This window comes from Anomaloglossus baeobatrachus, chromosome 1 (genome assembly GCF_048569485.1).
Source record: "Anomaloglossus baeobatrachus isolate aAnoBae1 chromosome 1, aAnoBae1.hap1, whole genome shotgun sequence".
NCBI lineage: Eukaryota > Metazoa > Chordata > Amphibia > Anura > Aromobatidae > Anomaloglossus > Anomaloglossus baeobatrachus.
The window spans coordinates 263,682,805-263,710,620 of NC_134353.1; the positions used below are offsets into that span (position 1 = coordinate 263,682,805).

At 48.2% G+C, this 27,816-nt stretch overlaps 1 protein-coding gene across 1 annotated transcript; it reads right to left on the reverse strand.

The window, feature by feature from the left end:
* On the reverse strand, positions 1–25,981 carry RRH (retinal pigment epithelium-derived rhodopsin homolog). The gene is made up of 7 exons (XM_075336558.1): positions 25,716–25,981; positions 22,909–23,099; positions 6,260–6,359; positions 5,473–5,626; positions 1,867–2,035; positions 789–967; positions 1–190 (listed from the first exon to the last, which is right to left on the reverse strand). The coding sequence occupies exons 1-7, from the start codon at positions 25,849–25,851 to the stop codon at positions 85–87; spliced, it is 1,035 nt and encodes a 344-aa protein (XP_075192673.1). The 5' UTR covers positions 25,852–25,981; the 3' UTR covers positions 1–84.
* Positions 25,982–27,816: the final 1,835 nt, after the last annotated feature.

The window sequence follows — 27,816 nt, forward strand, 5'->3', positions numbered from 1 at the left end:
TCAGACATTATTGTACTATTACTGCAAGATAAGTTTATTATTGTCTGTACATAATCAGGATTATTTGTCAAAATGTAAGTAGAGTTATGTTGTCAATGCGCTTTGGGACACACTCATCGGCAAGTGATCATTTGGAGTCGCCTCTTGACGTGACTTGCACTGCACCATAGAAAGGATTGCTCTCCTGAACCTGAAAAAAAGGCGGCAGAGATGTTTATGTTCGGATGGTCGATGCATTAGTATTCATACCCATATATAATGTCAAATGGATGATTCACATATGGAGAATTTTTCGTTAAGTAGCCTATTGCAGCTTAAAGTGTCTTTTACAGACTGAGGTCATGAGGGTATTAGGGTCATGAGGACCCAATAATTTGCCCGTGGCCATGTACATACTGCATGCAGTGTGTAGGTTTGGGTCAATGCTGAGGAATGTTGCAGAGGCATATACTTAACAAGTGCTTAGACCACAAATAACCAATCACTATTAAAAATAAGCCCCTTTGGCATCCGTCAAACTGGAATATGTCAGTGTAACTTTTGGAAACCTCCATATATTATATACATACAATCTCTTATACAGCCCCTTTTTATTTACAATGCTGCCTTAGGGAGAACATGTACACCTATAGCATACAGCTCTATACATCTGAGGCATCCATTGGAGGTGCACTTTAGGATTATTTTCTGACCAGTACAGTAAGGAGATGGCCTAAGGTTGAACAGAGTCTAACAAGTAGATTTTGTCATATAAGAATAAAAAAAAAATGGATAAAAGCAAAACTTACTTTTTATTTGCAATGACATAGATGCAAGGATTGTAGAAAGTTGAAGACTTGGCAAAAAGAGGAGCTATAATAGCCATGGCTGGAGAAATTTGTTTAGGGTCCCCAAAAGATGACCATAGGCAAACAATAGAATATGGAGACCAGGCTACCAGGAACATGAGAATCATCACGACAGACATCTAGAAGTAGAAATAGTCCAAAAATCACAGTCACTGCTGGCTGGCATGTTGTGTTTTAAAGGGAACCTGTCACCACTTTTTTGGCGTATAAGCTGCGGCCACCACCACTGGGCTCTTATATACAGCATTCTAACATACTGTATATAAGAGCCCAGGCTTCTGTGAGAACATAAAAACACTTTATAATACTTACCTAATGGTCGCGCTGCAGTGGATGAGGGCCTTATGGGATTCTTCGTCCTCCGGTACCGGCGCCACCTCTTTCGGCCATCTTCATCCTCCTTCTGAAGCCTGGGTGCATGACGCGTCTACGTCAAACACACTTGCCAGTCCTGCGCGGGCCCACTACAATACTTTGATCTGCCCTGCTCAGGACCTGAATGCCGGCGAGTGTGGATGACATCGAACGCGTCATGCACCATGGCTAGAGAAGAAGGAGAAGAAAGTTGGCCGAAAGAGACGGCGTCGGCACTGGACAAGACGCCCATATGTCCAACCGCACGACCGTTAGGTAAGTATTATAAAGTGTTTTTTATTTTCTCACAGCGGCCTGGGCTCTTATATACAGCATGTTAGAATACTGTATATAAGAGCCCGGTGGTGGTGGCCACAGCTTATAGGCCAAAAAAGTGGCAACAGGCTCCCTTTAAGAATATACTGTATCTAATGTAACATTCTCTTTTTTGAGCACCTGCAGAGAAAGGCAGCACAAAAGGAGTTCAGCAGGCGATCCATATGCCCATTTGCCAAAGGTTCCAACTATATTAGCAATCCCAGGAGGAATGCTTCTACAGAACAATGTATTCTGGCAGAATTTTATTAAATGCTTTAGTAAAGAAGACATGTCTATAGTTATGATCAAATGCATAAACATAAACTATATGGCGTCCCCTTATTACCTTTGTAACATCAGCCTGATCAGACCAGTCCAAATTGCCACATCCAAGGCTGTTTCTGCTGTGATATCCCTTCATTGTGCGGGACACATTGTAGTAACAGTAAAACATCACCATCAGCGGCACAATGAAATTAATGGCAACTACAGTCATCGTGTAAGATACAAATGATCTGCCGAACAAACATCAAGCTCGTAATAGAAACATTTTAAGTGCATAAAGTATAATGTAACAATAATGTAGGGGGAAGTAGTGGCTAATAGGACAGACATGAAAACATTGATGTACATAAATTTAGTGATGTGTAATAATGACAGAAAAAGTATAGAACATGCTTACTGACATTTAATACTTAGTAGAAAAGCCTTTGTTAGTGATTACAGCTTCAAGACTGGTCCTGTATTGCTCAGGTGTAATTTTGGCCCATTCTTCCAAACAAACACTCTTCAAATTCTGAAGATTCTGTGGGCTCCTTCTATAAATTCTGAGCTTTAGTTACTTCCATAAATTTTCTATTGGATTCAGGCCAGGTGATTGACTGGGCCATTATAACAGCTTTATATTCCTTTGCTAAAACCAACTGAGAGTTTCCTTGGCTGTGTATATGGGATCATTGTCTTGCTGAAATATCCACCCTCATTTCATCTTCATCATTCTGATAAATGGCAGCAGCCTTTTATGAAGAATATCCTGGTACATTTCATCCTTCCTTCAATCATTTAACATTTGCCACTACTGTATGCTGAAAAACAGCCTCACATCATGATATTCACCCCTCCAAACGTCAATGTTGGTATAGTATTTTGGGGTGACATGCTGTGCCTTTTGGCCTACAAACAATGTGTGTATTTTGGCATCCAAAGAGTTTAATTTTGGTTCCATCTGACCAGACTACATTCTTTCAGTATTTCACAGGCTTGTATAAATATTGTTGAGCAATCTTTAAACGTGCTTGAACATGCTTTTTGTTCAGCAATGGAGTCTTGCGTGGTGAGCGTGTATATAGGCCATGGAGGTTAAGTGCATTACTTCTTGTTTTCTTTGAAACAATTGTACCTGCTGATTCCAGGTCTTTCTGTAGCTCTACACAGGTGGTTCTTGGCTCTTGGACAACACTTCTGATAATTCTTTTAACTCCTCTGCTTGAATTCTTGCGGGGTGCACATTGATCATGGCTGGTTTGGGGAGAAATGATGTTTTTTCCACTTTCAGATTATGGCCCCAACAGTGCTCACTGTAACCTTCAGTAGTTTAGAAATTCTTCTGTAACCAATGCCATCAGCATATTTTGCAACAATATAGGTCATCAGATGAACCAGCTGATATTATTTTTCACTAAGTGGTAGGATTGCTTTCTAATTATTGAAAGACTTCAGGTGGTGTCATGACTTTCCATGGCTTTTTGGGCTTCTATCATGTGTTAAATACTTTTTCCCGGTGTCATTTCTCATTATTATACATCACTAAATTTATGGATACCCATTGTTTAATTTCTTTGCCTGTGTAGATTGGATGGGTTGTTACTGATATTCGGTAAGACATTCATGTCAATGGCATCTTTAAAAATATATTTCCTTAGAAAATTGGTGATGGGTTCAATACTCATTTTAATCGCCATGTATAAATGTGTATATATATACAGTACAGACCAAAAGTTTGGACACACCTCAAAGAGTTGTCTCTTTTTTCATGACTCTAAAAATTGTAGATTCACATTGAAGACATTAAAACTATGAATGAAAACATGTGGAATGACATACTTAAAAAAGTGTGAAACAACTGAAAATATGTCTTATATTCTAGTTTCTTCAAAGTAGCCACCTTTTGCTTTGATTACTGCTTTGCACACTCTTGGCATTCTCTTGATGAGCTTCAAAAGGTAGTCACTGGAAATGGTCTTTCAACAGTCTTGAAGGAGTTCCCAGAGATGCTTAGGACTTGTTGGTCCTTTTGCCAGCTCACCCCAAACCATCTCGATTGGGTTCAGGTCTGGTGACTGTGGAGACCAGGTCATCTGGCGTAGCACCCCATCACTCTCCTTCTTAGTCAAATAGCCCTTACACAGCCTGGAGGTGTGGTTGAGGTCATTGTCCTGTTGAAAAATAAATGATGGTCCAACTAAACGCAAACCGGATGGAATAGCATGCCGCTGCAAAATGCTGTGGTAGCCATGTGGCAAGGTGCCTACTTTGAAGAACCTAGAATATAAGATATAGTTTCACTAGTTTCACACTTTTTTGTTATTTCATTCCACATGTGTTAATTCATAGTTTTGATGCCTTCAATGTGAATCTACAATTTTCAGAGTCATGAAATAAAAAAAACTCTTTGAATGAGAAGGTGTGTCCAAACGTTTGGTCTGTACTGTATATATATATATATATACACACACAGATATTTTTGCTCATGTTAAACTGTTAACACTCCTATCTTTGAAAACTTCTTACTTTGCAGCATTTTTTCCAAGCCTGCCTCAGACTTTCACACAGTACTGTATATATATATACCAACTGTCTTATATGCAAAAGATTTCTGAGAAGCAGGAAACATCAGATGCTAATATAGATACATCATAGGTAGCATGTCCATACTGCTTTGAGGACTGCAAGTGTGGAATGGATAAAAGTGGAGGAAATTGGGAGATGTGCAAATATAAATATACTCTGAAATAGGCATTGTAGACATCTGGACTCAATCATGGTGCCCAGGATGCATAATATATAGAGGAAGAGGTTTCATAAATAAGTAGGAACACAATAGATTGGTAGGAACAATCAGACAGGGACAATTAATGAATGTCTGTGTGTGTCTGACAGCTGTCATGTTGAATTTTAGTCACCAAAGGTGGTGAAGAAGTGGTAGATTCTGAAAACATTTGTCTTGGGCACTCAGAGAACTAGTCCCACCACAACAGCTAGCATTTGCCACAGCTGAACAATTTTTTGAGACTTATGCGGGCTTTACACGAGACGATATATTGTGCGATATGTCGTCGGGGTCACGGTTTTCGTGACGCACATCCGGCATAGTGCACGACGTCGTCTCGTGTGACACCTCTGAGCGACGCAGTATCGCTCACAAATCGTGAGTCGTGTACCTGTCGTTAACTTTCATAATATCGTTTATTTTCATGGGTGCAGGTTGTTCATCGTTTCCGTGGCATCACACGTTGCTCCGTGTGACACCACGGGAACGATGAACACAGCGTACCTGCGTCCCACGGCACCCACCGGCTTAATGGAAGGAAGGAGGTGGGCGGGATGTTTACATCCCGTTCATCTCTGCCCCTCCGCTTCAATTGGCCGGCTGCCGTGTGACGTCGCTGTGACGCCGAACGTTCCTCCCAATTCAGGAAGTGGACGTTCGTCGCTCACAGCGAGGTCGTCCGTAAGGTAAGTGAGTGTGATGGGGGGTAAACGAGTTTGTGAGCCACGGGCAGCGATTTGCCCGTGACGCAAAAACGACGGGGGCGGGTACTATCGCTCGTGCTATCGCACGATAGAACGACTCGTGTAAAGCAGGCTTTACATTAGAGTAGTACAACATGTATGTGCCTAGTAACAGTACTGAAACCCAATGTATAGAAAAAAGAAGCCCAAAATTTCTTACGCATCATTTTTCCTCCAGTTAATTGTACATGTGGCTCCGGTTGGGTCTGGGGCATAACTTGACCAACCCACAATAGGCATTACAGACCAGAAGACAGCATTTATCCAGGCTGCCAGGATCATGGCTGTATAGTGCCAGCTTGTTATTCTTCTTCCTGTGGAGATCAAAAAGTACCAAAGCCAAAAAATCTAGTTTTTATCATCACTGAATAAGTTTGATTCAACATGCTCCCTCATCTGTCAGCTCCTGGCCTATGAGCGGAGGTGTAAGTTGAAGCTCTTGAGCGCATTCTAGAAATTTAGGAATAAACTGACAACTGGGCGTTACTGAGGGTGTGTCCCAGCACACTATCATATCGTCCAATCAGAGCTGACTGTCTGACTATGTAGGGACACACTACTTTGATGAGGGGAATGGTAACATCCAATTGTCAATCTATTTGTAAATTTCTAGGAGGAATAACAGGAATGGTACAATGCAACATTATAAGAAAGATTCTCCAGAAATATAACCTCATGAGAAAGTATATACGAACACCGACAAGTCAGGAGAGTGACAAATCCTTTATAAAAGTACAACTGAACATGATTTTTAGTACATCACCAAACAAGAAAAAAAAAATAATATAATTGGTATACTGCATAGCCTTTCAATTTCCCACATCTGTGCATACGTTGAGTGTTTTAAGCCTTACTGTCAAAGGCAAACCCAAAACGTGGCAGTTCATTTATCTTAGCCTGCAATATTAGGTCATATGAGTTTTATTAAAATGAAATCTACAAATTACCTATGTCAGGTCGACAGATTGTCAGGTAGCGATCGATGGCAACCACAGTGAGAAGTCCAATACTTGCCATGCCAAAGAAGATGTTTAAGCCGGCATAGATCTACAAGTAAAGATTGACAAGGGGTCTGTGTTCTCATTTCTATAAAAAGTTTATTGTTAGTGATTATATTTGGTACTCAAGTTGAGCCCATCTGAGTGTCCGACCTGCTCGATTCGAGTACCGAGCACTCAAGCATTTTACTGCTCGCTCATCACAAGTTGTGTTTGCTGAATAGTATATATTTATACTAATAACTGCTACATATGAATTAAATGGGCTAAATTCCCTAATGTAAATATCCATTAATGTGATGGGTTTATATAAAAGGCTTTTCCCGATAAAACCCATTGAGTTGAAGCTATAGTGATCTAACAGCAACTTGTACAGCAGTGGCCTCTACTGGACAACTGGAGAACTACATGTGCTGATCACTATAGTAACTGGAGTTAGGGTATGTGCGCACGTTGCTTTTTACCTGCTTTTTACCTGCTTTTTTGCTGCTTTTTCTTCTGCGCTGTTTAATGCCAAAATGGATGTGTTCTTCTATTCAAGCAAAGTCTATGGGAATTTGGGTTTCTTGTTCACACTATGTTGTTCAAAATGCTGCCTTTTTGTGGCAGAGCTTTGGTCAAAAACTCAGCTTTGCAGTGCAAAACCCAAATGGCAAAAACAATTGACATGTTGCTTCTTTGAAAAGCTGAGTTTTTGACCAAAGTTCTGCCACAAAAAGGCAGCATTTTGAACAACATAGTGTGAACAAGAAACCCAAATTCCCATAGACTTTGCTTGAATAGAAGAACACATCCATTTTGGCATTAAACAGCGCAGAAGAAAAAGCAGCAAAAAAGCAGGTAAAAAGCAGGTAAAAAGCAACGTGCGCACAAACCCTTATGAAGTGCAAGTCATTGGGCCATATTCACCATTTGTATTGTATTGAAGTGACTTTTGTTTTATCACTTGTGGTAATTGCTGACATTTATTGTGACAAATTTTTCAAACTGGAGCACGCAGTTCATGAATTTGGTGCTAAATCAAAAGTGCTCTTTTTTGTCTTTATTGGCATACCTCCCAACTTTTAAAGAACGGAAAGAGGGACAATTGCAGCGGCAATTTTTTAGGCCACGCCCATGGCCACGCCTCTTACCACACCCAGTCAGCAATGACAATCATTGTTTTAGAAACAATAATTAAAAAAATATACCAAAAATTTGGGAGGAAAATGAGGGGTCCATCTTAAGATCCGAATACAGCTTACCGGGGTGCTGTTTGTGCGGCGACCAGGTGCGTTCTGGTGGCCGGGTGCCTGTGGCTGCGTGCAGGCAGCCGGGTGCCCGTTGGTGCCGGCTGCCTTTCTGTACATGTGGGCGGGCGGATGTGCGTGCGGGCGGGCGGGCAGCCAGGTGCCCGTAGGTGCTGGCTGCATCTCTGTACGTGCGTGCGGGCAGCCGGGTGCCCGTCGGTGCAGGCTGCCTCTCTGTGCGTGCGGGCAGCTGGGTACCCGTCGGGGCCAGCTGCCTCTCTGTACGTGCGGGCGGGAGGGCGGGCAGCCGGGTGCCCGTTGGTGCCGGCTGGCTCTCCGTGCGTGCCGGGCGGCTGTGCGGCAGGTATCCCAGTGTGTCCGCGGTCCCAGTTTCAAATTATGGCGCCGGGAGTCAGCGCGTGCGCAGATGGATCTCTTGGATGAGCGCTCCATCTGCGCATGCGCTGCTCCAGGCGCCATCATTTGAAGTGGGACCGCGGACACACTGAGACACTTACTTCACCGGCCTGCTCAACCTGTCACCCGCTGCCACGGAGCCGCAGCGGCTCCCACCACGGCCGCCGCTGTCACCACGGACCCGCTGCGGCTGACGCTACTAACCCGCCGTGGTTGCCAGCACAACCACTGCCTCCTGTGGCCCCGCTTCACCACCCCTGCTGGCCCCCTCCGGTAAGAGAACACCGGATTATAAGACGGACCCCATATTTTTTTTTTTTTACCTTCTTTTAGCTCTAAATTTGGGGTGCGTCTTATAATCCAGTGTGCCTCATAAAACGAAAAATACGGTACATAGATTTTTTTCTAAGTAGTAAATTAAAATATAAATGCAAACTTGGCAGTGGTACTTTTAAACTAGAATATTTTAAACCACAAAATTCTGTTGGCAGATCTGTCCCCTTAAAATCTGCCCCATGTACAAAACTGCAAACTTCATGACAGATCCGCTCTATTAGATAAAATATCTGTAATAATACTGTGCTTTTGGTTAATGGGAGGAATTAGTGAATACAGGCAACTTACTGTTCTGATTGTTCTAATTGTAGAGACACGGGGGTCAGTGGGTGCTCTCCTGTGGAGACACGGGGGTCAGTGGGTGCTCTCCTGTGGAGACACGGGTGTCAGTGGGTGCTCTCCTGTGGAGACACGGGGGTCAGTGGGTGCTCTCCTGTGGAGACACGGGGGTCAGTGGGTGCTCTCCTGTGGAGACACGGGGGTCAGTGGGTGCTCTCCTGTGGAGACACGGGGGTCAGTGGGTGCTCTCCTGTGGAGACACGGGGGTCAGTGGGTGCTCTCCTGTGGAGACACGGGAGTCAGTGAGTGCTTTCCTGTGGAGACACAGGGGTCAGTGGGTGCTCTCCTGTGGAGACACGGGGGTCAGTGGGTGCTCTCCTGTGGAGACACGGGGGTCAGTGGGTGCTCTCCTGTGGAGACACGGGGGTCAGTGGGTGCTCTCCTGTGGAGACACGGGGGTCAGTGGGTGCTCTCCTGTGGAGACACGGGGGTCAGTGGGTGCTCTCCTGTGGAGACACGGGGGTCAGTGGGTGCTTTCCTGTGGAGACACGGGGGTCAGTGGGTGCTCTCCTGTGGAGACACGGGGGTCAGTGGGTGCTCTCCTGTGGAGACACGGGGGTCAGTGGGTGCTCTCCTGTGGAACCACGGGGGTCAGTGGGTGCTCTCCTGTGGAGACACAGGGGTCAGGGGGTGCTCTCCTGTGGAGACACGGGGGTCAGTGGGTGCTCTCCTGTGGAGACACGGGGGTCAGTGGGTGCTCTCCTGTGGAGACACGGGGGTCATTGGGTGCTCTCCTGTGGAACCACGGGGGTCAGTGGGTGCTCTCCTGTGGAGACACGGGGGTCAGTGGGTGCTCTCCTGTGGAACCACGGGGGTCAGTGGGTGCTCTCCTGTGGAGACACAGGGGTCAGGGGGTGCTCTCCTGTGGAGACACGGGGGTCAGTGGGTGCTCTCCTGTGGAGACACGGGGGTCAGTGGGTGCTCTCCTGTGGAGACACGGGGGTCAGTGGGTGCTCTCCTGTGGAACCACGGGGGTCAGTGGGTGCTCTCCTGTGGAGACACAGGGGTCAGTGGCTGCTCTCGTCCGCTGATCCAGTCGCCTTTAGAAAGACAGCATAGCCCAGGGCTCATCCCAACTGAACGCCACAGCAGGAGCCGAGGGTCATTAGCATATCGCATCACATGTGATATGCCAGTGTGACCTCAGCTTGGTATGTGCGCACGTTGTGTTCTGTGCAGTGCGGAAAAGAACACACCCTCTGGCAGACTGGACAAATGTAAACACTGCATTTGTAAAAAAAAAAAAAAAAGCACCCAAAACTCATGCGTTTTGGATGCATTTTTGACAGTGCGCTCCCCCGTCAATTCAGCTCTGCTACATGCCCGCTGACAGCAGACACAGACAGAGTTGCGAGATGAGAATGAACTCAGATGAACTTCACCCGACTTCATTGTCATCCCGCGGCACTGTCTGTGTATCGCGTCCTGGTTAGCGGTCACCCTTGAAGGACGCACCGGTGACTGCAAATCCCCTGAGTGACTGAAGTGAGCAGCGCCATCAGCGGTGCCGTCACTCAGGTTACCCGCGGCCAGCTGGAGTCCTCCACCTGAGACCGCAACTCACCTGTGATGTCATCACTGATCGCGCAGCTCACTTCAGTCACTCGGGCGACTTGCTGTCACAGTTGGAGGATCCAGCAGTGGCCGCGGGGAACCTGAGTGATGTCATCGCTGATCGTGCGGCTCACTTCAGTTGCTGCGTGGAGCTGACAGAGAGCAATCGTGGTCTGTGGCCGCTCCTGTCCGCTTCATGTAGCAGGGCTGGATGCGTCGCGGGACCTCATGTGGATTACGTCGGACCTGGAGGGGTATTTGGGGATTTAATAAAATGGTGAAAGAGGTTTTTTTTGTCTTTTATTCCAAATAAAGGATTTTTGGGTGTATGTGTTTATTTTCTTTAACTTACAGGTTAATCATGGTAGATATGTCGGGGAGACGCCTGCCATGATTAACCTAGGACTTAGTGGCAGCTATGGGCTGCCATTAATGCCTTATTACCCCGATTGCCACCACACCATGGCAATTCGGGATGAGCCGGGTAGAGTCCCAGGACTGTTGCATCTAATGGATGCGGCAATTCCGGGCGGCTGCTTGCTGATATTGTTAGGCTGGGGGGCTCCACATAACGTGGAGCTCCCCATCCTGAGAATACCAGCCTTCAACCGTGTGGCTTTACCCTGGCTGGTATCAAAATTGGGGGGGGGGGGCAGTTTTTTTAAGATTATTTATTTATTTATTTTACTGCATGATATAGACCCGCCCACCGGTGGCTGTGATTGGTTGCGGTGACACAGCTGTCACTTAGTGTGGGGGTGTGTCTAACTGCGACCAATCTTAGGCGCCGGTGGGCGGGGAAAGCAGGGAATATGAGATGGAATAATAAGCAGCCGGCATTTTCAAAAGAGGAAAAGCCGCCAGAGCAGTGTGACAGCTGTGCAGCTGTGCAGCTGTGCAGCGCCCGTGATCGGTGAGTATGAGAGAGGGGAAGAGACTGACCAACGGACAGAGAGACAGAGAGAGAGAGAGACAGACAGAGAGAGAGACCGACCGACGGACAGAGAGTGACAGACAGAGCGACCAACTAACAGAGAAAGAGACCAACCGACCTACATTGACAGAGAGAGACTTAAAAGACCTGTGTTTTATCAAAAAAGCACGCGGAACGCAACAAAAATGCAGTCCAAGTGCATTTTGGTTGCGTTTTGACCCATATCATATGATTTTTCAATGAGGAGAACGCAGCTACAACGCACAAAAGAAGTGACATGCTGCTTTTTTTTCCGCAGCGATTTTTGGCATCCAAAACGCTGCGTTTACAAATGCAGCGTGCGCATTGAATTTTCGGACTTCTCAGACTTTGCTGGGGAAGCAGAACACATGCAATTTGGCACTGAAATGCTGCAGTTTAAAACTCAGCGTTAACGCGGGGAAAAAACGCAACGTGTGCACATAGTTGTAGTTCGCCGATGCATCGCGATGAGGAAGGAATCCTCGCGGCGAACTACAAGACACAGGAGGCTGGCAATGGAACAGAAGGTAAGGTGAGCATAACGTGTACCTTCCGTTCCATCGCTGGCCTCCTGGGTCTTGTAGTTCGCCGCTCCACGCTGTGTATCGGTAACCATCGGCGACGAAGCAGGAACTTCCGCTGTCAGACGCTACTCAAACGCAGTGCGCTGACCAATCAGAGGCTCCTGCCTTTGACGTCAGCGCTCTGGGTGCGGAAGTTCCTCCCTCGTCGTCATGGCACCCGATACACAGCCCATGTAGCGAACAGCAAGTCCCAGCAGGCCGGCGATGGAACGGAAGTTAAGGTGAGCATATATGTGCGTGCTTGTGTGTGTGTTTGTGTGAGTTTGTGCATGTGTGGAATGGCACAACAGGGGACCAGGATGGGACATTTAACAAGTTGTGGAACGAATTGTCTGCATTGCAATGATTTCCTATACATACACATTACTGGGACCTGTGGAGCCTACATACTAACAGTGGTGGCCTGTGGGGCATACATACTGGCCCTAGGGATGCTTAGCGCACAGGCTGGCAGCGGTGGAAGACGCTGAGGGCCCAAGCTGGCAGTACTGGAGGGTGTTTAAGGTATAAGCTGGCAGCACTGCGGGAGAGCGCGGAGGGCACATGCTAGCAGCACTGCGGGGGGCACTGAGGGCACATTCTGGCAGCACTGCGGAGGGCACTGAGGGCACAGGCTGGCGGGGCGCTGAGGGCACAGGCTGGTAGGACTTGGGGCACTAAGGGCACAGGCTGGTGGGGCGCTGAGGGCACAGGCTGGCGGGGCGCTGAGGGCACAGGCTGGCAGGGCGCTGAGGCACAGGCTGGCAGCACTGGGGGGCACTGAGGGCACAAGCTAGTAGCACTGGGGGGCACTGAGGACACAGGCTGGTGGGGCGCTGAGGGCACAGGTTGGCAGCACTGGGGGGGGCACTGAGGGCACAGGCTAGCAGCATTGCAGCACCAGAGCCTGAGAGCTCCTCTAGCTGCTTTCTCTGAGTCCCCTGTTTGTCTGCTTTTAATATTGCAGGAACAGGGGGGACCTGAGAAGACAAGTCCTGGACTCTCCCCTGCTCTCCCCTCCTGCAAGCACACTGCTCTCTCCTCCTGCAAGCACACTTCTCCCCCATCCTGCAAGCACACTGCTCCCCCATCCTGCAAGCACACTGCTCCCCCCTCCTGCAAGCACACTGCTCCCCCTCCTGCAAGCACACTGCTCTCTCCCTCCTGCAGGCACACTGTTCTCTCCCTCCTGCAGGCACACTGCTCTCTCCCTCCTGCAGGCACACTGCTCTCTCCCTCCTGCACGCACACTGCTCTCTCCCTCCTGCAGGCACACTGCTCTCTCCCTCCTGCAGGCACACTGCTCTCTCCCTCCTGCAGGCACACTGCTCTCTCCCTCCTGCAAGCACACTGCTCTCTCCCTGCTGCAGCCACACTGCTCTCTCCCTGCTGCACGCACACTGCTCTCTCCCTCCTGCAGGCACACTGTTCTCTCCCTGCTGCAGGCACACTGCTCTCTCCCTCCTGCAAGCACATTGCTCTCTCCCTCCTGCAGGCACACTGCTCTCTCCCTACTGCACGCACACTGCTCTCTCCCTCCTGCAAGCACAGTGCTCCCCCCTCCTGCAGGCACACTGCTCTCTCCCTCCTGCAGGCACACTGCTCTCTCCCTCCTGTAGGCACACTTCTCTCTCCCTGCTGCACGCACACTGCTCTCTCCCTCCTGCAAGCACACTGCTCTCTCCCTGCTGCACGCGCACTGCTCTCTCCCTCCTGCAGGCACACTGCTCTCTCCCTCCTGCAGGCACACTGCTCTCTCCCTCCTGCAGGCACACTGCTCTCTCCCTCCTGCAAGCACACTGCTCTCTCCCTGCTGCAGGCACACTGCTCTCTCCCTCCTGCAAGCACACTGCTCTCTCCCTCCTGCAGTCACACTGCTCTCTCCCTGCTGCAAGCACACTGCTCTCTCCCTCCTGCAAGCACACTGCTCTCTCCCTGCTGCAAGCACACTGCTCTCTCCCTCCTGCACGCACACTGCTCTCTCCCTGCTGCAAGCACACTGCTCTCTCCCTGCTGCATGCACACTGCTCTCTCCCTCCTTCAAGCACACTGTGCTCTCTCCCTCCTGCAGGCACACTGCACTCTCTCCTGCAGGCACTCTGCACTCTCCCTGCTGCTGGTGCACTTACCTCAGTTGCAGATCTGACGGTTTTGAAGCAGCCGCTGTGCAGATGAGTCGGTCACATGTGAGCAGCATCCTGGGTAGAGGGGGCAGGCAGAGGGGGCGTGGCCAGCTTCGAGAGCAGGAGGAGGGGACAAGGAGAGCATCCGAGGAGTGTGTGTGTCCAGCATAGAGAGGGGGCGTGGACGACCGCAAAGGGGCGTGGCCAGCAGTATAGATGCCAAGGAAGGCATCCAGAGAGTGTGGCAGGCATCCGGAGGGGGCATGGTTGGCAGAGTGCGGGGGCGTGGCAGCTGTGTCTCACTGCACTGCGGGATACAGAGCTTCCCGGGCGTGAGAACGGGACTAAAGTATAAAATAGGGGCTGTCCCGCTATATCCGGGACGGTTGGGAGGTATGTTTATAGGGGTTGTCCACTACTAGGACAACCCCTTCTGATTGCACAATAATGAAACTTTTACTCTCCTCCCGTATCGGCACCCTTCCAGCGGTGTCCAGGATTGCAGTACCAGGAATCACGTGCGGTTGTGACATCACGCGATCCCTGTGTCCAATCAGCTCCGGCTGCCTTCTCCCCGACTTCTGACCAAACAAGTTAATCAACAGGAAGTGAGCGCAGCAGCTGCACTCACTTCCTGTTGATTGTTCATTTGGTCTGAAGGTGAGAAGGCAGCTGACACTGATTGGACACGGGGCTCACATGATGTCACAACCGCACGTAAGCCCCTGGACATTGCTGGAAGGGTGCCAGTATGGGAGGCAAGTGTAGGCTTCATTTTATCTGGGGAAACATGTGGAATCAGAAGGGGTTGTCCTGGTGGTGGACGAGCCATTTAAACAATTTCTGTACATAAAATCACTAATTCTTTAAAATGTTGCAAAATTGCAACAATTTGAAAACTCCTCCAGAAACCTTACTCCAGGCAGGAACTGGAATGAGATGTGCCTAAAAAAATGCAATGTTTGGTAAATGTTGCTTTTCATGAATTTGGCTGAAGCATAAGCAAAGTTGTTGAGAAATGTAAAAAATTCTTAGAAAAAGGACAACTTAAAAAGTTATGGAAAATGAAAATAAGATGCAAATACTAAAGCCACTAAAGAAGGGAATTTTGTTTACTTACCGTAAATTCCTTTTCTTCTAGCTCTAATTGGGAGACCCAGACAATTGGGTGTATAGGCTATGCCTCCGGAGGCAGCACAAAGTATTACACTCAAAAGTGTTAAGCCCCTCCCCTTCTGCCTATACACCCCCCGTGCTCCCACGGGCTCCTCAGTTTTGGTGCAAAAGCAAGAAGGAGGAAAAAGAATTATAAACTGGTTTAAAGTAACATCGATCCGAAGGAATATCGGAGAACTGAAACCATTCAACATGAACTACATGTGTACACAAAAAAACAGGGGCGGGTGCTGGGTCTCCCAATTAGAGCTAGAAGAAAAGGAATTTACGGTAAGTAAACAAAATTCCCTTCTTCTTTGTCGCTCTATTGGGAGACCCAGACAATTGGGATGTCCAAAAGCAATCCCTGGGTGGGTAAAATAATACCTCTATACCACAAGAAAAAACCCCACCATAAAATTCAATACTTTATTTCACAAATCAACAAGTACAAACTTAAAAACAGAGTTGGTTTGATACCTTAAAGTCACCAGTTAAAGGGAGGGGCATAGTGGGCCAATTTCCCTATTGTGACCCTTCCTAACAGCAGGGGTCGGCACCCTAATCATATAGCCGTTATGGCGCCCCTGCTCCAGCGTGGACTGACCCTTCTCACCCTATCCTAACACTATTATTTGTGCTGCTGATCTCAATGAGAGCTTCCATATGGTATTTGGTGAAGTTCTCATGCATTCACCCAAGCATTCAATTGATGGGAATTTCCAATATGTGTCTATAAATTCCCAGATAAAATAGACATCTCAGCAGTGGTTAGTATAGTAGAAGGTACTGTCCATCTTGTATCAAACTTATTATGTCACCAGTCAATAGTGTAGCCCAATCGCCACCGCTTCGCCAATTGGCATAGCTCACTGCCCATCACACATTGTTGTAGCAAATTCGCCTACTATTACGCCATAAGGTATAGCTCCTTGCCCGACGCGTTTCTCCTCCTCAATCAACAATCGAGCGGAGGTTCATCAGGGGCTATTCAGGGCTCAGTTGCATGGATGTCAGTATTGCATCAATGCCAAAACAAGTAATGATTCAATCCTTCAATAAGGCAATGTCGTTCCCATCATAATCAGATACTGTCTGGGACTGCCCGTTCCTATTTATGCCACAGATATTCATGTCCTCAGTGAGATATCAGTCAGGTATCTCATTATCTGGATTTTGAGGCTGGCCCCACTTCAATGGTGGATGGATATTGGCGCCAATATCCATCCACCATTGAAGTGGGGCCAGCCTCAAAATCCAGATAATGAGATACCTGACTGATATCTCACTGAGGACATGAATATCTGTGGCATAAATAGGAACGGGCAGTCCCAGACAGTATCTGATTATGATGGGAACGACATTGCCTTATTGAAGGATTGAATCATTACTTGTTTTGGCATTGATGCAATACTGACATCCATGCAACTGAGCCCTGAATAGCCCCTGATGAACCTCCGCTCGATTGTTGATTGAGGAGGAGAAACGCGTCGGGCAAGGAGCTATACCTTATGGCGTAATAGTAGGCGAATTTGCTACAACAATGTGTGATGGGCAGTGAGCTATGCCAATTGGCGAAGCGGTGGCGATTGGGCTACACTATTGACTGGTGACATAATAAGTTTGATACAAGATGGACAGTACCTTCTACTATACTAACCACTGCTGAGATGTCTATTTTATCTGGGAATTTATAGACACATATTGGAAATTCCCATCAATTGAATGCTTGGGTGAATGCATGAGAACTTCACCAAATACCATATGGAAGCTCTCATTGAGATCAGCAGCACAAATAATAGTGTTAGGATAGGGTGAGAAGGGTCAGTCCACGCTGGAGCAGGGGCGCCATAACGGCTATATGATTAGGGTGCCGACCCCTGCTGTTAGGAAGGGTCACAATAGGGAAATTGGCCCACTATGCCCCTCCCTTTAACTGGTGACTTTAAGGTATCAAACCAACTCTGTTTTTAAGTTTGTACTTGTTGATTTGTGAAATAAAGTATTGAATTTTATGGTGGGGTTTTTTCTTGTGGTATATTGGTTCTAAGACCCCCCAGATTATTGGTTTAAGGTTGTTGATAAAATAATACCTCGTAAGAGAGCCGTAAAACGGCCTTTTCCTACAGGTGCGCAATCGCCGCCTGAAGGACTCGTCTACCTAGACTGGCATCCGCCGAAGCATAGGTATGCAACTGATAGTGTTTCGTGAAAGTGTGCAGGCTCGACCAGGTAGCCGCCTGACACACCTGCTGAGCCGTATCCTGGTGTCTCAAAGCCCAGGACGCACCCACGGCCCTGGTAGAATGGGCCTTCAGCCCTGAGGGAACCAAAAGCCCAGCCGAACGGTGGACTTCGAGAATTGGCTCCTTGATCCACCGAGCCAAGGTTGATTTGGAAGCCTGTGACCCTTTACGCTGGCCAGCGACAAGGACAAAGAGTGCATCCGAGCGGCGCAGGGGCGCCGTACGAGAAATGTAGAGTCTGAGTGCTCTCACCAGATCTAACAAGTGCAAATCCTTTTCACATTGGTGAACTGGATGAGGACAAAAAGAAGGTAAGGAGATATCCTGATTGAGATGAAAGGGGGATACCACCTTAGAGAGAAAGTCCGGAACCGGACGCAGAACCACCTTGTCCTGGTGAACAACCAGGAAAGGGGCTCTGCATGACAGCGCTGCTAGCTCGGACACTCTCCGAAGTGAAGTGACTGCTACTAGAAAAAACCCTTTCTGCGAAAGGCGTGAGAGGGAAATATCTCTCATTGTCTCGAATGGTGATTTCTAAAGAACCAGCAGCACCCTGTTCAGAATCCAGGGTTCTAACGTCAGCTTGTAAGAAGGAACGATGTGACAAACCCCCTGCAGGAACGTGCGTACCTGTGGAAGTCTGGCTAGGCGCTTCTGGAAAAAACACAGAGAGCGCTGAGACTTGTCCCTTAAGGGAGTTGAGCGACAAACCCTTTTCCAGTCCAGATTGAATGAAGGACAGAAAAAATGGGCAAGGCAAAGTGCCAGGGAGAAGAACCCTGAGCAGAGCACCACGACTGGAAAATTTTCCACGTCCTGTGGTAGATCTTGGCGGACGTTGGTTTCCTAGCCTGTCTCATAGTGGCAATGACGTCTTGAGATAATCCTGAAGACGCTAGGATCCAGGACTCAATGGCCACACAGTCAGGTTGAGGGCCACAGAATTGAGATGGAAAAAACGGCCCTTGAGATAACAAGTCTGGTCGGTCTGGTAGTGCCCACGGTTGGCCGACCGTGAGATGCCACAGATCTGGGTACCACGACCTCCTCGGCCAGTCTGGAGCGACGAGGATGACGCGGCGGCAGTCGGCCCTGATCTTGCGTAACACTCTGGGCAACAGTGCCAGCGGAGGAACACATAAGGGAGCTGAAACTGCGACCAATCCTGAACTAAGGCGTCTGCCGCCAGAGCTCTGGGATCTTGAGACCGTGCCATGAACGTCGGTACCTTGTTATTGTGCCGGGACGCCATGAAGTCGACGTCCGGCACCCCCCAGCGGCAACAGATCTCCTGAAACACGCCCGGGTGAAGGGACCATTCCCCTGTGTCCATGCCCTGGCGACTGAGATAATCCGCTTCCCAGTTTTCCACGCTTGGAATGTGAACTGCAGAGATGGTGGAGGCCGTGGCTTCCACCCACATCAAAATCCGCCGGACTTCCTGGGAGGCTTGCCGACTGCGTGTGCCGCCTTGGTGGTTGATGTATGCCACCACTGTGGAATTGTCCGACTGAATTCTGATCTGCTTGCCTTCCAGCCACTGCTGGAAAGCTTTCAGGGCAAGATACCCTGCCCGTATTTCCAGAAAATTGATCTGAAGCGAGGACTCTTGCTGGGTCCACGTACCCTAAGCCCTGTGGTGGAGAAAAACCGCTCCCCACCCTGACAGACTCGCGTCCGTCGTGACTACTTCCCAGGATGGGGGTAGGAAAGATTTCCCCTTCGCTAATGAAGTGGGAATAAGCCACCACCGAAGGGAAGCTTTGGTCGTCTGAGAGAGGGAGACGATCCTGACGAGGGACGTCGGCTTCCTGTCCCATTTGCATAGGATGTCCCATTGAAGGGGACGCAGGTGAAATTGCGCGAAAGGGACTGCCTCCATTGCTGTCACCATCTTCCCCAGGAAGTGCGTGAGGCGCCTCACGGGGTGTGACTGGCCTTGAAGGAGAGATTGTACCCCTTTCCGTAGTGACTGCTGTTTTATCAGCGGAAGCTTCACTATCGCTGAGAGTATGAAACTTCGTGCCAAGATATGTCAGCGATTGGGCCGGTGTCAGATTTGACTTTGGAAAATTGATGATCCACCCGAAACCCTGGAGAGTCTCCAGGGTAGCGTCAAGGCTGCGTTGGCATGCCTCTATAGAGGGTGCCTTGATCAGCAGATCGTCCAAATACTGGATCACCGAGTGACCCAGGGAGTGTAGAAGCGCTACTACAGTAGCCATAACCTTGGTAAAAACCCGTGGGGCTGTTGCCAGGCCGAACGGCAGTGCCACGAATTGCAGGTATTCGTGTCCTATGGCGAAGCGCAAGAAGCGCTGGTGCTCTGGAGCAATCGGTACATGGGGATAAGCATTTTTGATATCGATTGATGCAAGGAAATCTCCTTGGGACATTGAGGCGATGACGGAGCGGAGGGATTCCATCCGGAGCCGCCTGGTTTTTACCCGTCTGTTGAGCAGTTTCAGGTCCAGGACCGGGCGGAAAGACCCGTCCTTCTTTGAGACCACCAACAAGTTGGAGTAAAAACCGTGGCTCTGTTGCTGAAGAGGAACAGGGATCACCACTCCTTCAGCCGTCAGAGTGCGCCGCGCCTGCAGAGGAGCCTCGGCTCGCTCGGGAGGCGGGGATGACCTGAAGAATCGAGTCGGGGGACGAGAGGTAAACTCTATCTCGTAACCGTGAGACAGAATAACTCTCATCCAGCGGTCTTTTATTTGTGGCAGCCCGGTGTCGCAAAAGCGGGAGAGCCTGCCACCGACCGAGGATGCTACTAGCGGAGGCCGAAAGTCATGAGGAAGCCGCTTTGTTAGCGGCGCCCCCGGTGGTCTGTTTAGGACGTGACTTAGACCGCCATGCATCAGAGCTCCTTTGTCTTTCTGAGACCTTGTGGACGAGGAGAATTGGGACCTGCCCGCGCCCCGAGAGGAGCGAAACCTCGACTGCCCTCTCCTCTGTTGGGATATGTTTGGTTGGGACTTGTATTGTTTGATGACTTCATCCAGACGCTCGCCAAACAACCTGTCGCCACAAATTGGCAAACTGGTTAAGCGCTTTTTTGGAAGCAGAATCTGCCTTCCATTCCCGTAGCCATAAGGCCCTGCGGAGTACCACCGAATTGGCGGCCGCAACCGCCGTACAGCTCGCAGAGTCCAGGACAGCACTAATAGCGTTGCCGAGGTTTGGGAGGTAATGGATGCCACTTGTGGCGCGCTGTGCATGTGGCTGCTTCAATTTGCGCTTGACCTGCTGAGATAGCTGGTAGCGCCCATACGGCTGCGAATGCTGGGACAAAAGAAGCTCCGATAGCTTCATAGATGGATTTCAACCAGAGCTCCATCTGCCCGTCAGTGGCATCTTTGAGCGAGGCTCCATCTTCCACTGCAAGTAATGATCTAGCCGCCAGTCTGTGAGATTGGAGGGTCCACTCTGAGACACTGAGTCCAACCTTTAACCACGTCAGGTGGAAAAGGACAACGTGTATCCTTAAGGCGCTAAGAAAAAACGCTTATCTGGACAAGCATGGTGATTCTGGACTGCCTCTCTGGAATCAGAATGGTCTAGAAACATACTCGGTGTACGCTTGGGGAACCTGAAGCGGAATTACTCCTGCTGATAATCTGACTCCTCCGCCGGAGGAGCTGAGGGAGAAATATCCAGCATTTGATTGATGGACGCAATGAGATCGTTCACTATGGCGTCCCCGTCTGGAGTATTACGATTGAGAGCGCCCTCAGGATCAGAATCCTGATCAGCTGTCTCCGCATCATCAACCGGAGATTCCCCCCGCTGAGACCCTGAACAACATGATGTCGAGGGAAATTCTAAGCGAGCCCGCTTAGTCGGTCTGGGGCTGGGGTCTAAGTCAGAACCCTCAGCCTGGAATGTATCCCGGGAGGACATTGTTGGTCCAATTGAGGGGGGCCAGGGAACAATGATTCAACAGAGTCCCTTTGCTGAGATACCGGCCTGGACTGCAAGGCTTCTAGTATCTCAGCCATAGTCTCAGAGAGTTTTGCAAACTCCATCCCCATCACTAAGGACCGTGTCAACAGGTGTCTCCCCCTGGGCCCCTCTTAGCAGATGCTCTGGCTGAAGAAGAGAGTCACAGGGGCCACACATTGCACACAATGAGGGTCAATGGGACCTGCCGGCAGCTGGGTCGTACAAGCGGCGCAGGCAGCCTAATAATCCTGTGTTTTTGGCACCCCTGTCTTTGTGGGGCCATGCTATTGTTTTCCCTGATTAACACAAAAGGGTAAATAGCCATAATGAACTGTGCTCATACAGTGTAAAGTATATAGTAATAACACAGAATGTATCAATACACTACAGCACCATGGGGGTAACACCCCAGGTGCTGCTTACCAGCCGCCTAAAGCGGTTGTGAGGCCACCAGAGACCGTGTCTGGGTCTCTCAGGGTTAATCCCTCTCTGCAGCGTCGGAGGAGCTGACAGGAAATGGCTGCGGCGTCCTGACGAGAGGAGGGAGCCGTGGGCGTCTCACACAGTGCACAGTGAGGGGAGTGGAGTATGCAAAGCATGCTCCAGCCCTCATGCTGCTCGTTTGTCCCTCTCTTCCGTGCAGCGTCCCGCCCTTCCCCCTGCCTGTCAGGGCTGAGGGCGGGAAAAAGGAAGCTAGGCCGCAAGAAAGCCGGGGACTCGAGTATAAGCGTCGCCGCCGTAAAAGCGCGGCCGACGCCGAAGTCCCCGGCGAACTACAAGTCCCAGCCGCGCCGCAGTTTCACATGGCAGCGGCGGTTAGCGCGGTAGCCCCTACATATAAACACACTCAGCGACGCTGAGTGTGTAATGGCACATATAGCCCCGGTCAGCGCCGCGGTCCCCGGTGCACTAGCACACCCAGCAAAGCTGAGGTGTTGCCGTGCACGGTCCCTACAGGGATACAGAGTACCTTCAAGATGCAGGGCCATGTCCCTGAACGGAACCCGGCTCCTATCCAGCAGTCTCCACAGGAGTTGTGGATGAAGCACGGTCTCAGTGCCTGGAGACCGATAGGATCCCACTTCACCAGAGCCCTGAGGGGGATGGGGAAGGAAAGCAGCATGTGGGCTCCAGCCTCCGTACCCGCAATGGATACCTCAACCTTAACAACACCGCCGACAAGAGTGGGGTGAGAAGGGAGCATGCTGGGGGCCCTATATGGGCCCACTTTTCTTCCATCCGACCTGGTCAGCAGCTGCTGCTGACCAATCTGTGGAGCTGTGCTGTGCATGTCTGCCTCCTTCGCACAAAGCAAAAAACTGAGGAGCCCGTGGGAGCACGGGGGGTGTATAGGCAGAAGGGGAGGGGCTTAACACTTTTGAGTGTAATACTTTGTGCTGCCTCCGGAGGCATAGCCTATACACCCAATTGTCTGGGTCTCCCAATAGAGCGACAAAGAAAAGAACAAATGACTCCTGAAAAATGGAGAAACAGCAATGATGAATGAGGGCTATTAGCGTAAGTAGATCCAAATGCTGAGCCTCAGCGTGTGAGGTTTCCTAGAGGTGTAGTCTCGAAACGTAAACCTTCAGATGGCAAAATAATTTAAATGAGCGAATGAGACTCGAGAGTCACCCAAGTAAAAAAAATATAGGACTGTAGCTCCTTTCCTTCTCACTACTTAACAGGATGGAAACATCATAAAGCATCAATAGTAAGAAAGCATTTTGTACCTGACATCCCACATTTCCAAATTTCCAACTTCCATGTAAGTCAGAGGCAGCAGACATAGGGTACCCAATACCACTGACACCTATGTCTGTGAAGGCCAGATTGATGATGATGGCATTAGTTGCTGTTCGAAGCTCCTTGTATTTAACAAAGATTCCCAATACTACTATGTTGCTTAAAATGCTCACTACACCTAGGAGAGAAGGTACAAAAGCACATTGTAAGATAAATCACTTCATGTTAGAAGTTTTAGTAAACTAATTCAGCTTTACACGCAACATCGCTAACGAGATATCGTTGGGGTCACGAAATTCGTGACACACATCTGGCGTAGTTAGCGACGTCGTTGCGTGTGCCACCAACGAGCGACCACTAACGATCACAAATACTTACCAAATTGTTGATCCTTGACACGTCGTTCATTTCAAAATATCGTTGCTCATGCTGGACGCAGGTTGTTCGTCGTTCCTGAGGCAGGCACACATCGCTACGTGTGACACCCCGGGAACGACAAACAACAGCGTTCCTGCGTCCTCCGACAACGAGGTGGGAGTGACGTGAATGCGGCTGCTCTCCGCCCCTACACTTTTATTGGTGGCCTGCTGGACGTCGCTGTGACGCCGCACGAACCGCCCCCAGCGACATCGCTAGGAAGGTAAGTATGTGTGACGCGTCCTAGTGATATTGTTCGCCACGGGCAACGATTTGCCCGTGACGCACAAACGACGGGGGCGGGTGCGATCGCTAGCGATGTCGCAGCATGGAAAGCAGCCTTTAGAATTGAACAATATATTTTTTTCCTAGTGGCTCAGTTTTGTTTTATCTAATTTAATGACAAATGTTTATTGCTCTGGTCCTAGCAAATCTGAGCTGCATCCATACATTTACATGTGTATGAAGAATTAGGAGCGTATCTTTAGTTAAAATATTTATTAGTTACTAATGAAAACCTTTAATGGAAATGAACACTCACATGGGGTCTATATGCCAAGATTAATTCTCATTGCCAGGTTTAGCAGTCAGGAAGGATTTATTCCCTTTAAACCTGTTTCACACGACAGTGAAGACACAGGCGTTTTTCACCGACATGTTAAAAATGCATATGTCCCTCCATGTGCCTTGAATCACTGTGCGTTGTTCATGTGCAATCCGTGAGATGTGATCGGTCATCCGTGATTGCATATGACAATAAAACTCACCTGTCCCCGGTGCTGAACTCTTCGGCTCTGCTGTTTCCACCCCCCCTGGAGCTACTTCCGGGTCGGCTGTGGCTGCATACATGAATATGTATGAGAATAAGTAGCCGGCTCTGAAGCAGAGGCAGCGGAGGCCGGAGACAAACAGTGCTGGAGAAGGTGAGTTAAAAATGCGTTTTATTTTTAATGCCTGTTTTTCTGGTACGTGTTTCACGGATCACACCATAGTGTGGTCCGTGGAACATCAGTTATGCCAGAAGAAAACAAACATGTCTCTGTGCGGCAATCACGGACACGCGTGTACGCCGCACTGAGACACGTTCAGTGAGAAATCACTGTGTGAGCAGACCCATTGATTTTAATGGGTCTGTGTATGTTCGGGATTCTAGTACGTATAAAAACTAGCACATACGTACCAGTCACTGACGTGTGAAAGAGGCCTTAATATGGACACTACTTTATATTCATTTTTGTCTATTTTGAGTTTAACAATGTAGGACGAGCTTGAGAAGTTTAAGACTTTCTTTTTACTTGATGACACTATATATAGTAAAAGGTTTGTGCCAGGTTTGGAAGTTAGCCCCTATCTATGGTATAGGGCTTAACTTCCAAATCGCTAGTAGCGGGGCTCCAACCACTAAGACTTTTTCGATCCCCAGGACATCTGAAGAGCCTTATCTGAATAGGATAGAGGTTGAGCATGCCACATTCTCTATAGCCGATAGTTGAGTGTTGTGCTCCACGTCACCAGGCGCACCACAAGTCACACTTCCATAACCTACCCTGTGCTTAAACCTGCCACATCCCCTTGAGCAGGTGTGCAAGATGGCTTATCTTTAGAGAATGGACCAGGGTAGTGGCACAGGGTGGCCATGCTAATGGGCCAAAGTCATCCTTACTAGTGATGAGTGAGCACTATCATGCTTTGGTGCTCGTAACGAACAGTTGGACGCTCGGACATTCTCGATTCGTGTACTGAGTATAATGGAAGTCAACTCGAAACTTGAACATTTTTCCAGAAGATCTTCCAGGTAAATGCTTTGGTTTTCCATTGACTTCCAATATACTCGGTACTCGAGTCACGCCTGTCTGAGCATCCAACTGCTTATTATGAGTACCAAGCACCTGAGCATGGTAGTGCTCAACTCAGCCAGAACCAAGGTAAAAATCAAAATTCTTATTTCCACTGATGTGACGGGGATGCCTCATAAGCTTATTTGTATGCGGGCAGCCCAACACTCCCCAATCACAGATGTCAGATTTTACCATACTTGATCCTTTCTTGATGCAAAATATAAGCTACTCATTATTCCACTCTCCCCACGATTATCAACCATTGATATGTTTATGGTGAAGAAACTTATAGGCTAGCCTTATACCAACAGCAATGTGTGCACAGCCCTTGTACGAACCTATGTTTAGATGTTTCCACCACCCTACTCCAAGAAGAAACATTTCCCGCTGAAGTTTTAGGGATAAGTTCCTTTCTCCCCTCCATAAATTTGACTTTAAAGAAGCGTAGAAGTGTGCATATAGCCCAATGTCTGTGGAACCCCAGAAGGATCTGACAGAATGAATACAGATACGAAGAAATGACAAAATATAAACCATACCTGCTGTAATAAGATAAGCTGCGACAATATTATGTTCACGCTGGGAGAACACAGAATGGACTTCGGTGGAGGGGGTAGAAGTATTAATGCAGACTGTCCCAGTTGGTAATGTTAGAGTCTCCGGAGTTTCGTCCATCGCAAACCTTCAGTGTAGTCAGCGCTAATCATAATTGTGTACCATTATTCTATGGCTTCCTCAAGCATTAAACCGCTTGCATAAATTAAAAAATCTAGCAGCAGTACTTGCCCCCAGTAAAGCTTGTTAACAAAACAAAGACTAAACACAAAGACACCGATGTTCCCAACGAAGGGCTTAGTTTCCATTCAGAGCTTCTTTTCTAGACAGCTTAGAAATGTCACATGCCCTCATTAGAAAGCACTATGGAATGCAGCACATTACTTATTTGTGCACTAAAACGCCTGGATTTCTAGGGAGAATTAGCTTGAGGGGTTGCTTTTTTTTATATGGGGCAATTTCTTCACCACCTTCTGAATGTGATAACTTTGACTTACTAAGTAAAGCCTGAAAAGGGCTACAATCACAGGAAAATAAACCATTGTTGCTGGTTAGTTTTAGGCTAAGGTCACATGTGTATAAGAGAATCATCAGAGTTGCATTCTGAAAACAGCAATTAAAAATGTACAAAACTACTTTACCATATGAAAGAATTGCAATGTATGCATACAAATTGGACACTGTATGGTGTACCAGATTTTTATATTGCGCACCCATAGACTTGTACGGTGCCCGGCAACTGTCATCCTACATACTGAAGAAACTGGTGTATTCTGGAATTCCACGTGTAGATTTGGTCCGTGAAAGAAAAATAAAACGCTCATCTGCACTGCCCTATTGAATTACATTGGTCTGAGTGCTTTTTTTTTTTCCATTGACATCGCCTAGACTATAAATAGTCATGTGAACTTGACCTTACACTGGACATTTTCTATCCATCCCTCAGAAGGCAGTGAATAATTGTGCTGTAGTGTAAGGTATGGCTAGTGTGAAATAATACAATCCATTTTTTTTCTTATGGAAACCATCTTGTCTTAACTGAATGATGTCATAGGGCTCAGCTTACACTGATGGGCGGGGACATTTCCCATTTCTAAACACACTCCTGCAGCTCTTATTAGTGCATAGTTCTGAGAAGTTATTTTTTTGTTTGGGATACTATATAAACTAGTCCCATCATGTAAAGCAGAAACTTTCAGTACACGACAAATTGTGTGTGCTGCATTGATTTCCCAAGTGCTTGTAAAACAAATCTTACTAACTTGGAGTTCCAATGGAATAGAAGGAGTATTTCGCTCACACTAGGAAAAGTTCTGATTCATTTTGGTTGGCGCTTTTCCAAAACACTATAACGCATTACTTCTGACTTTACTTATGGTGCATTTAGTTTGTTTTATTTTTAAACTAACTGGAAAACTTGTGGCATGTAGAATACCATATTACCAAGGAATTCTCCAAATAACATTGCTTTCAGAGATAATTACAGTTCTTAGGTACCATACCGTAACTAACGAATTACATAAAAGTTGCCAATTGCTTATTCATTTAGTATTTTAGCATACTTAGTACATGCACAGCCTAAGAATGGATTCAGATGGCTGTGTTTCACTGTCCATATACAGACTGCGAATGCCTGGACTGACCGCAAGTCTCCCAAGTAGATCTTAGAGCACCATAAGCATATAAGACGTTGTTGGGTGCAGGTCAGGAGACTAAAAACACAGAACCGAGAAAATCGCAAAAGACCAAGTCGCTATACCCTGGCCTCGCCACTCTGCCAATCCCTTCACTGGCTTCCCATTGCCCAAAGACACCAGTTCAAAACCCTAACCATGACATACAAAGCCATCCGCAACCTGTCTCCTCCATATGTCTGTGACCTAGTCTCCTGGCACCTACCTGCACAGAACCTTAAATCCTCACAAGATCTCGTTCTCTATACCCCTCTTATCTCCTCCTCCCACAATCGCATACAAGATTTCTCCCATGCCTCCCCCATACTCTAGAATGCTCTACTCTAGCATATCAGATTCTCACCTACCATGGAAAGCTTCAAAAGGAACCTGAAGACCCACCTCTTTCGAC

What these genes read in the sequence shown, in the direction of transcription:
- RRH (XM_075336558.1), bottom strand. Translation starts at nt 25,851, where the DNA reads ATGGACGAAACTCCGGAGACTCTAACATTACCAACTGGGACAGTCTGC. An exon ending in AGCTTATCTTATTACAGCAG is followed by an intron (nt 23,100 to 25,715) that starts GTATGGTTTATA and finishes CTTCTCTCCTAG; the next exon opens with GTGTAGTGAGCATTTTAAGC. An exon ending in TATGTCATTGCAAATAAAAA is followed by an intron (nt 191 to 788) that starts GTAAGTTTTGCT and finishes CCTTTTTTTCAG; the next exon opens with GTTCAGGAGAGCAATCCTTT.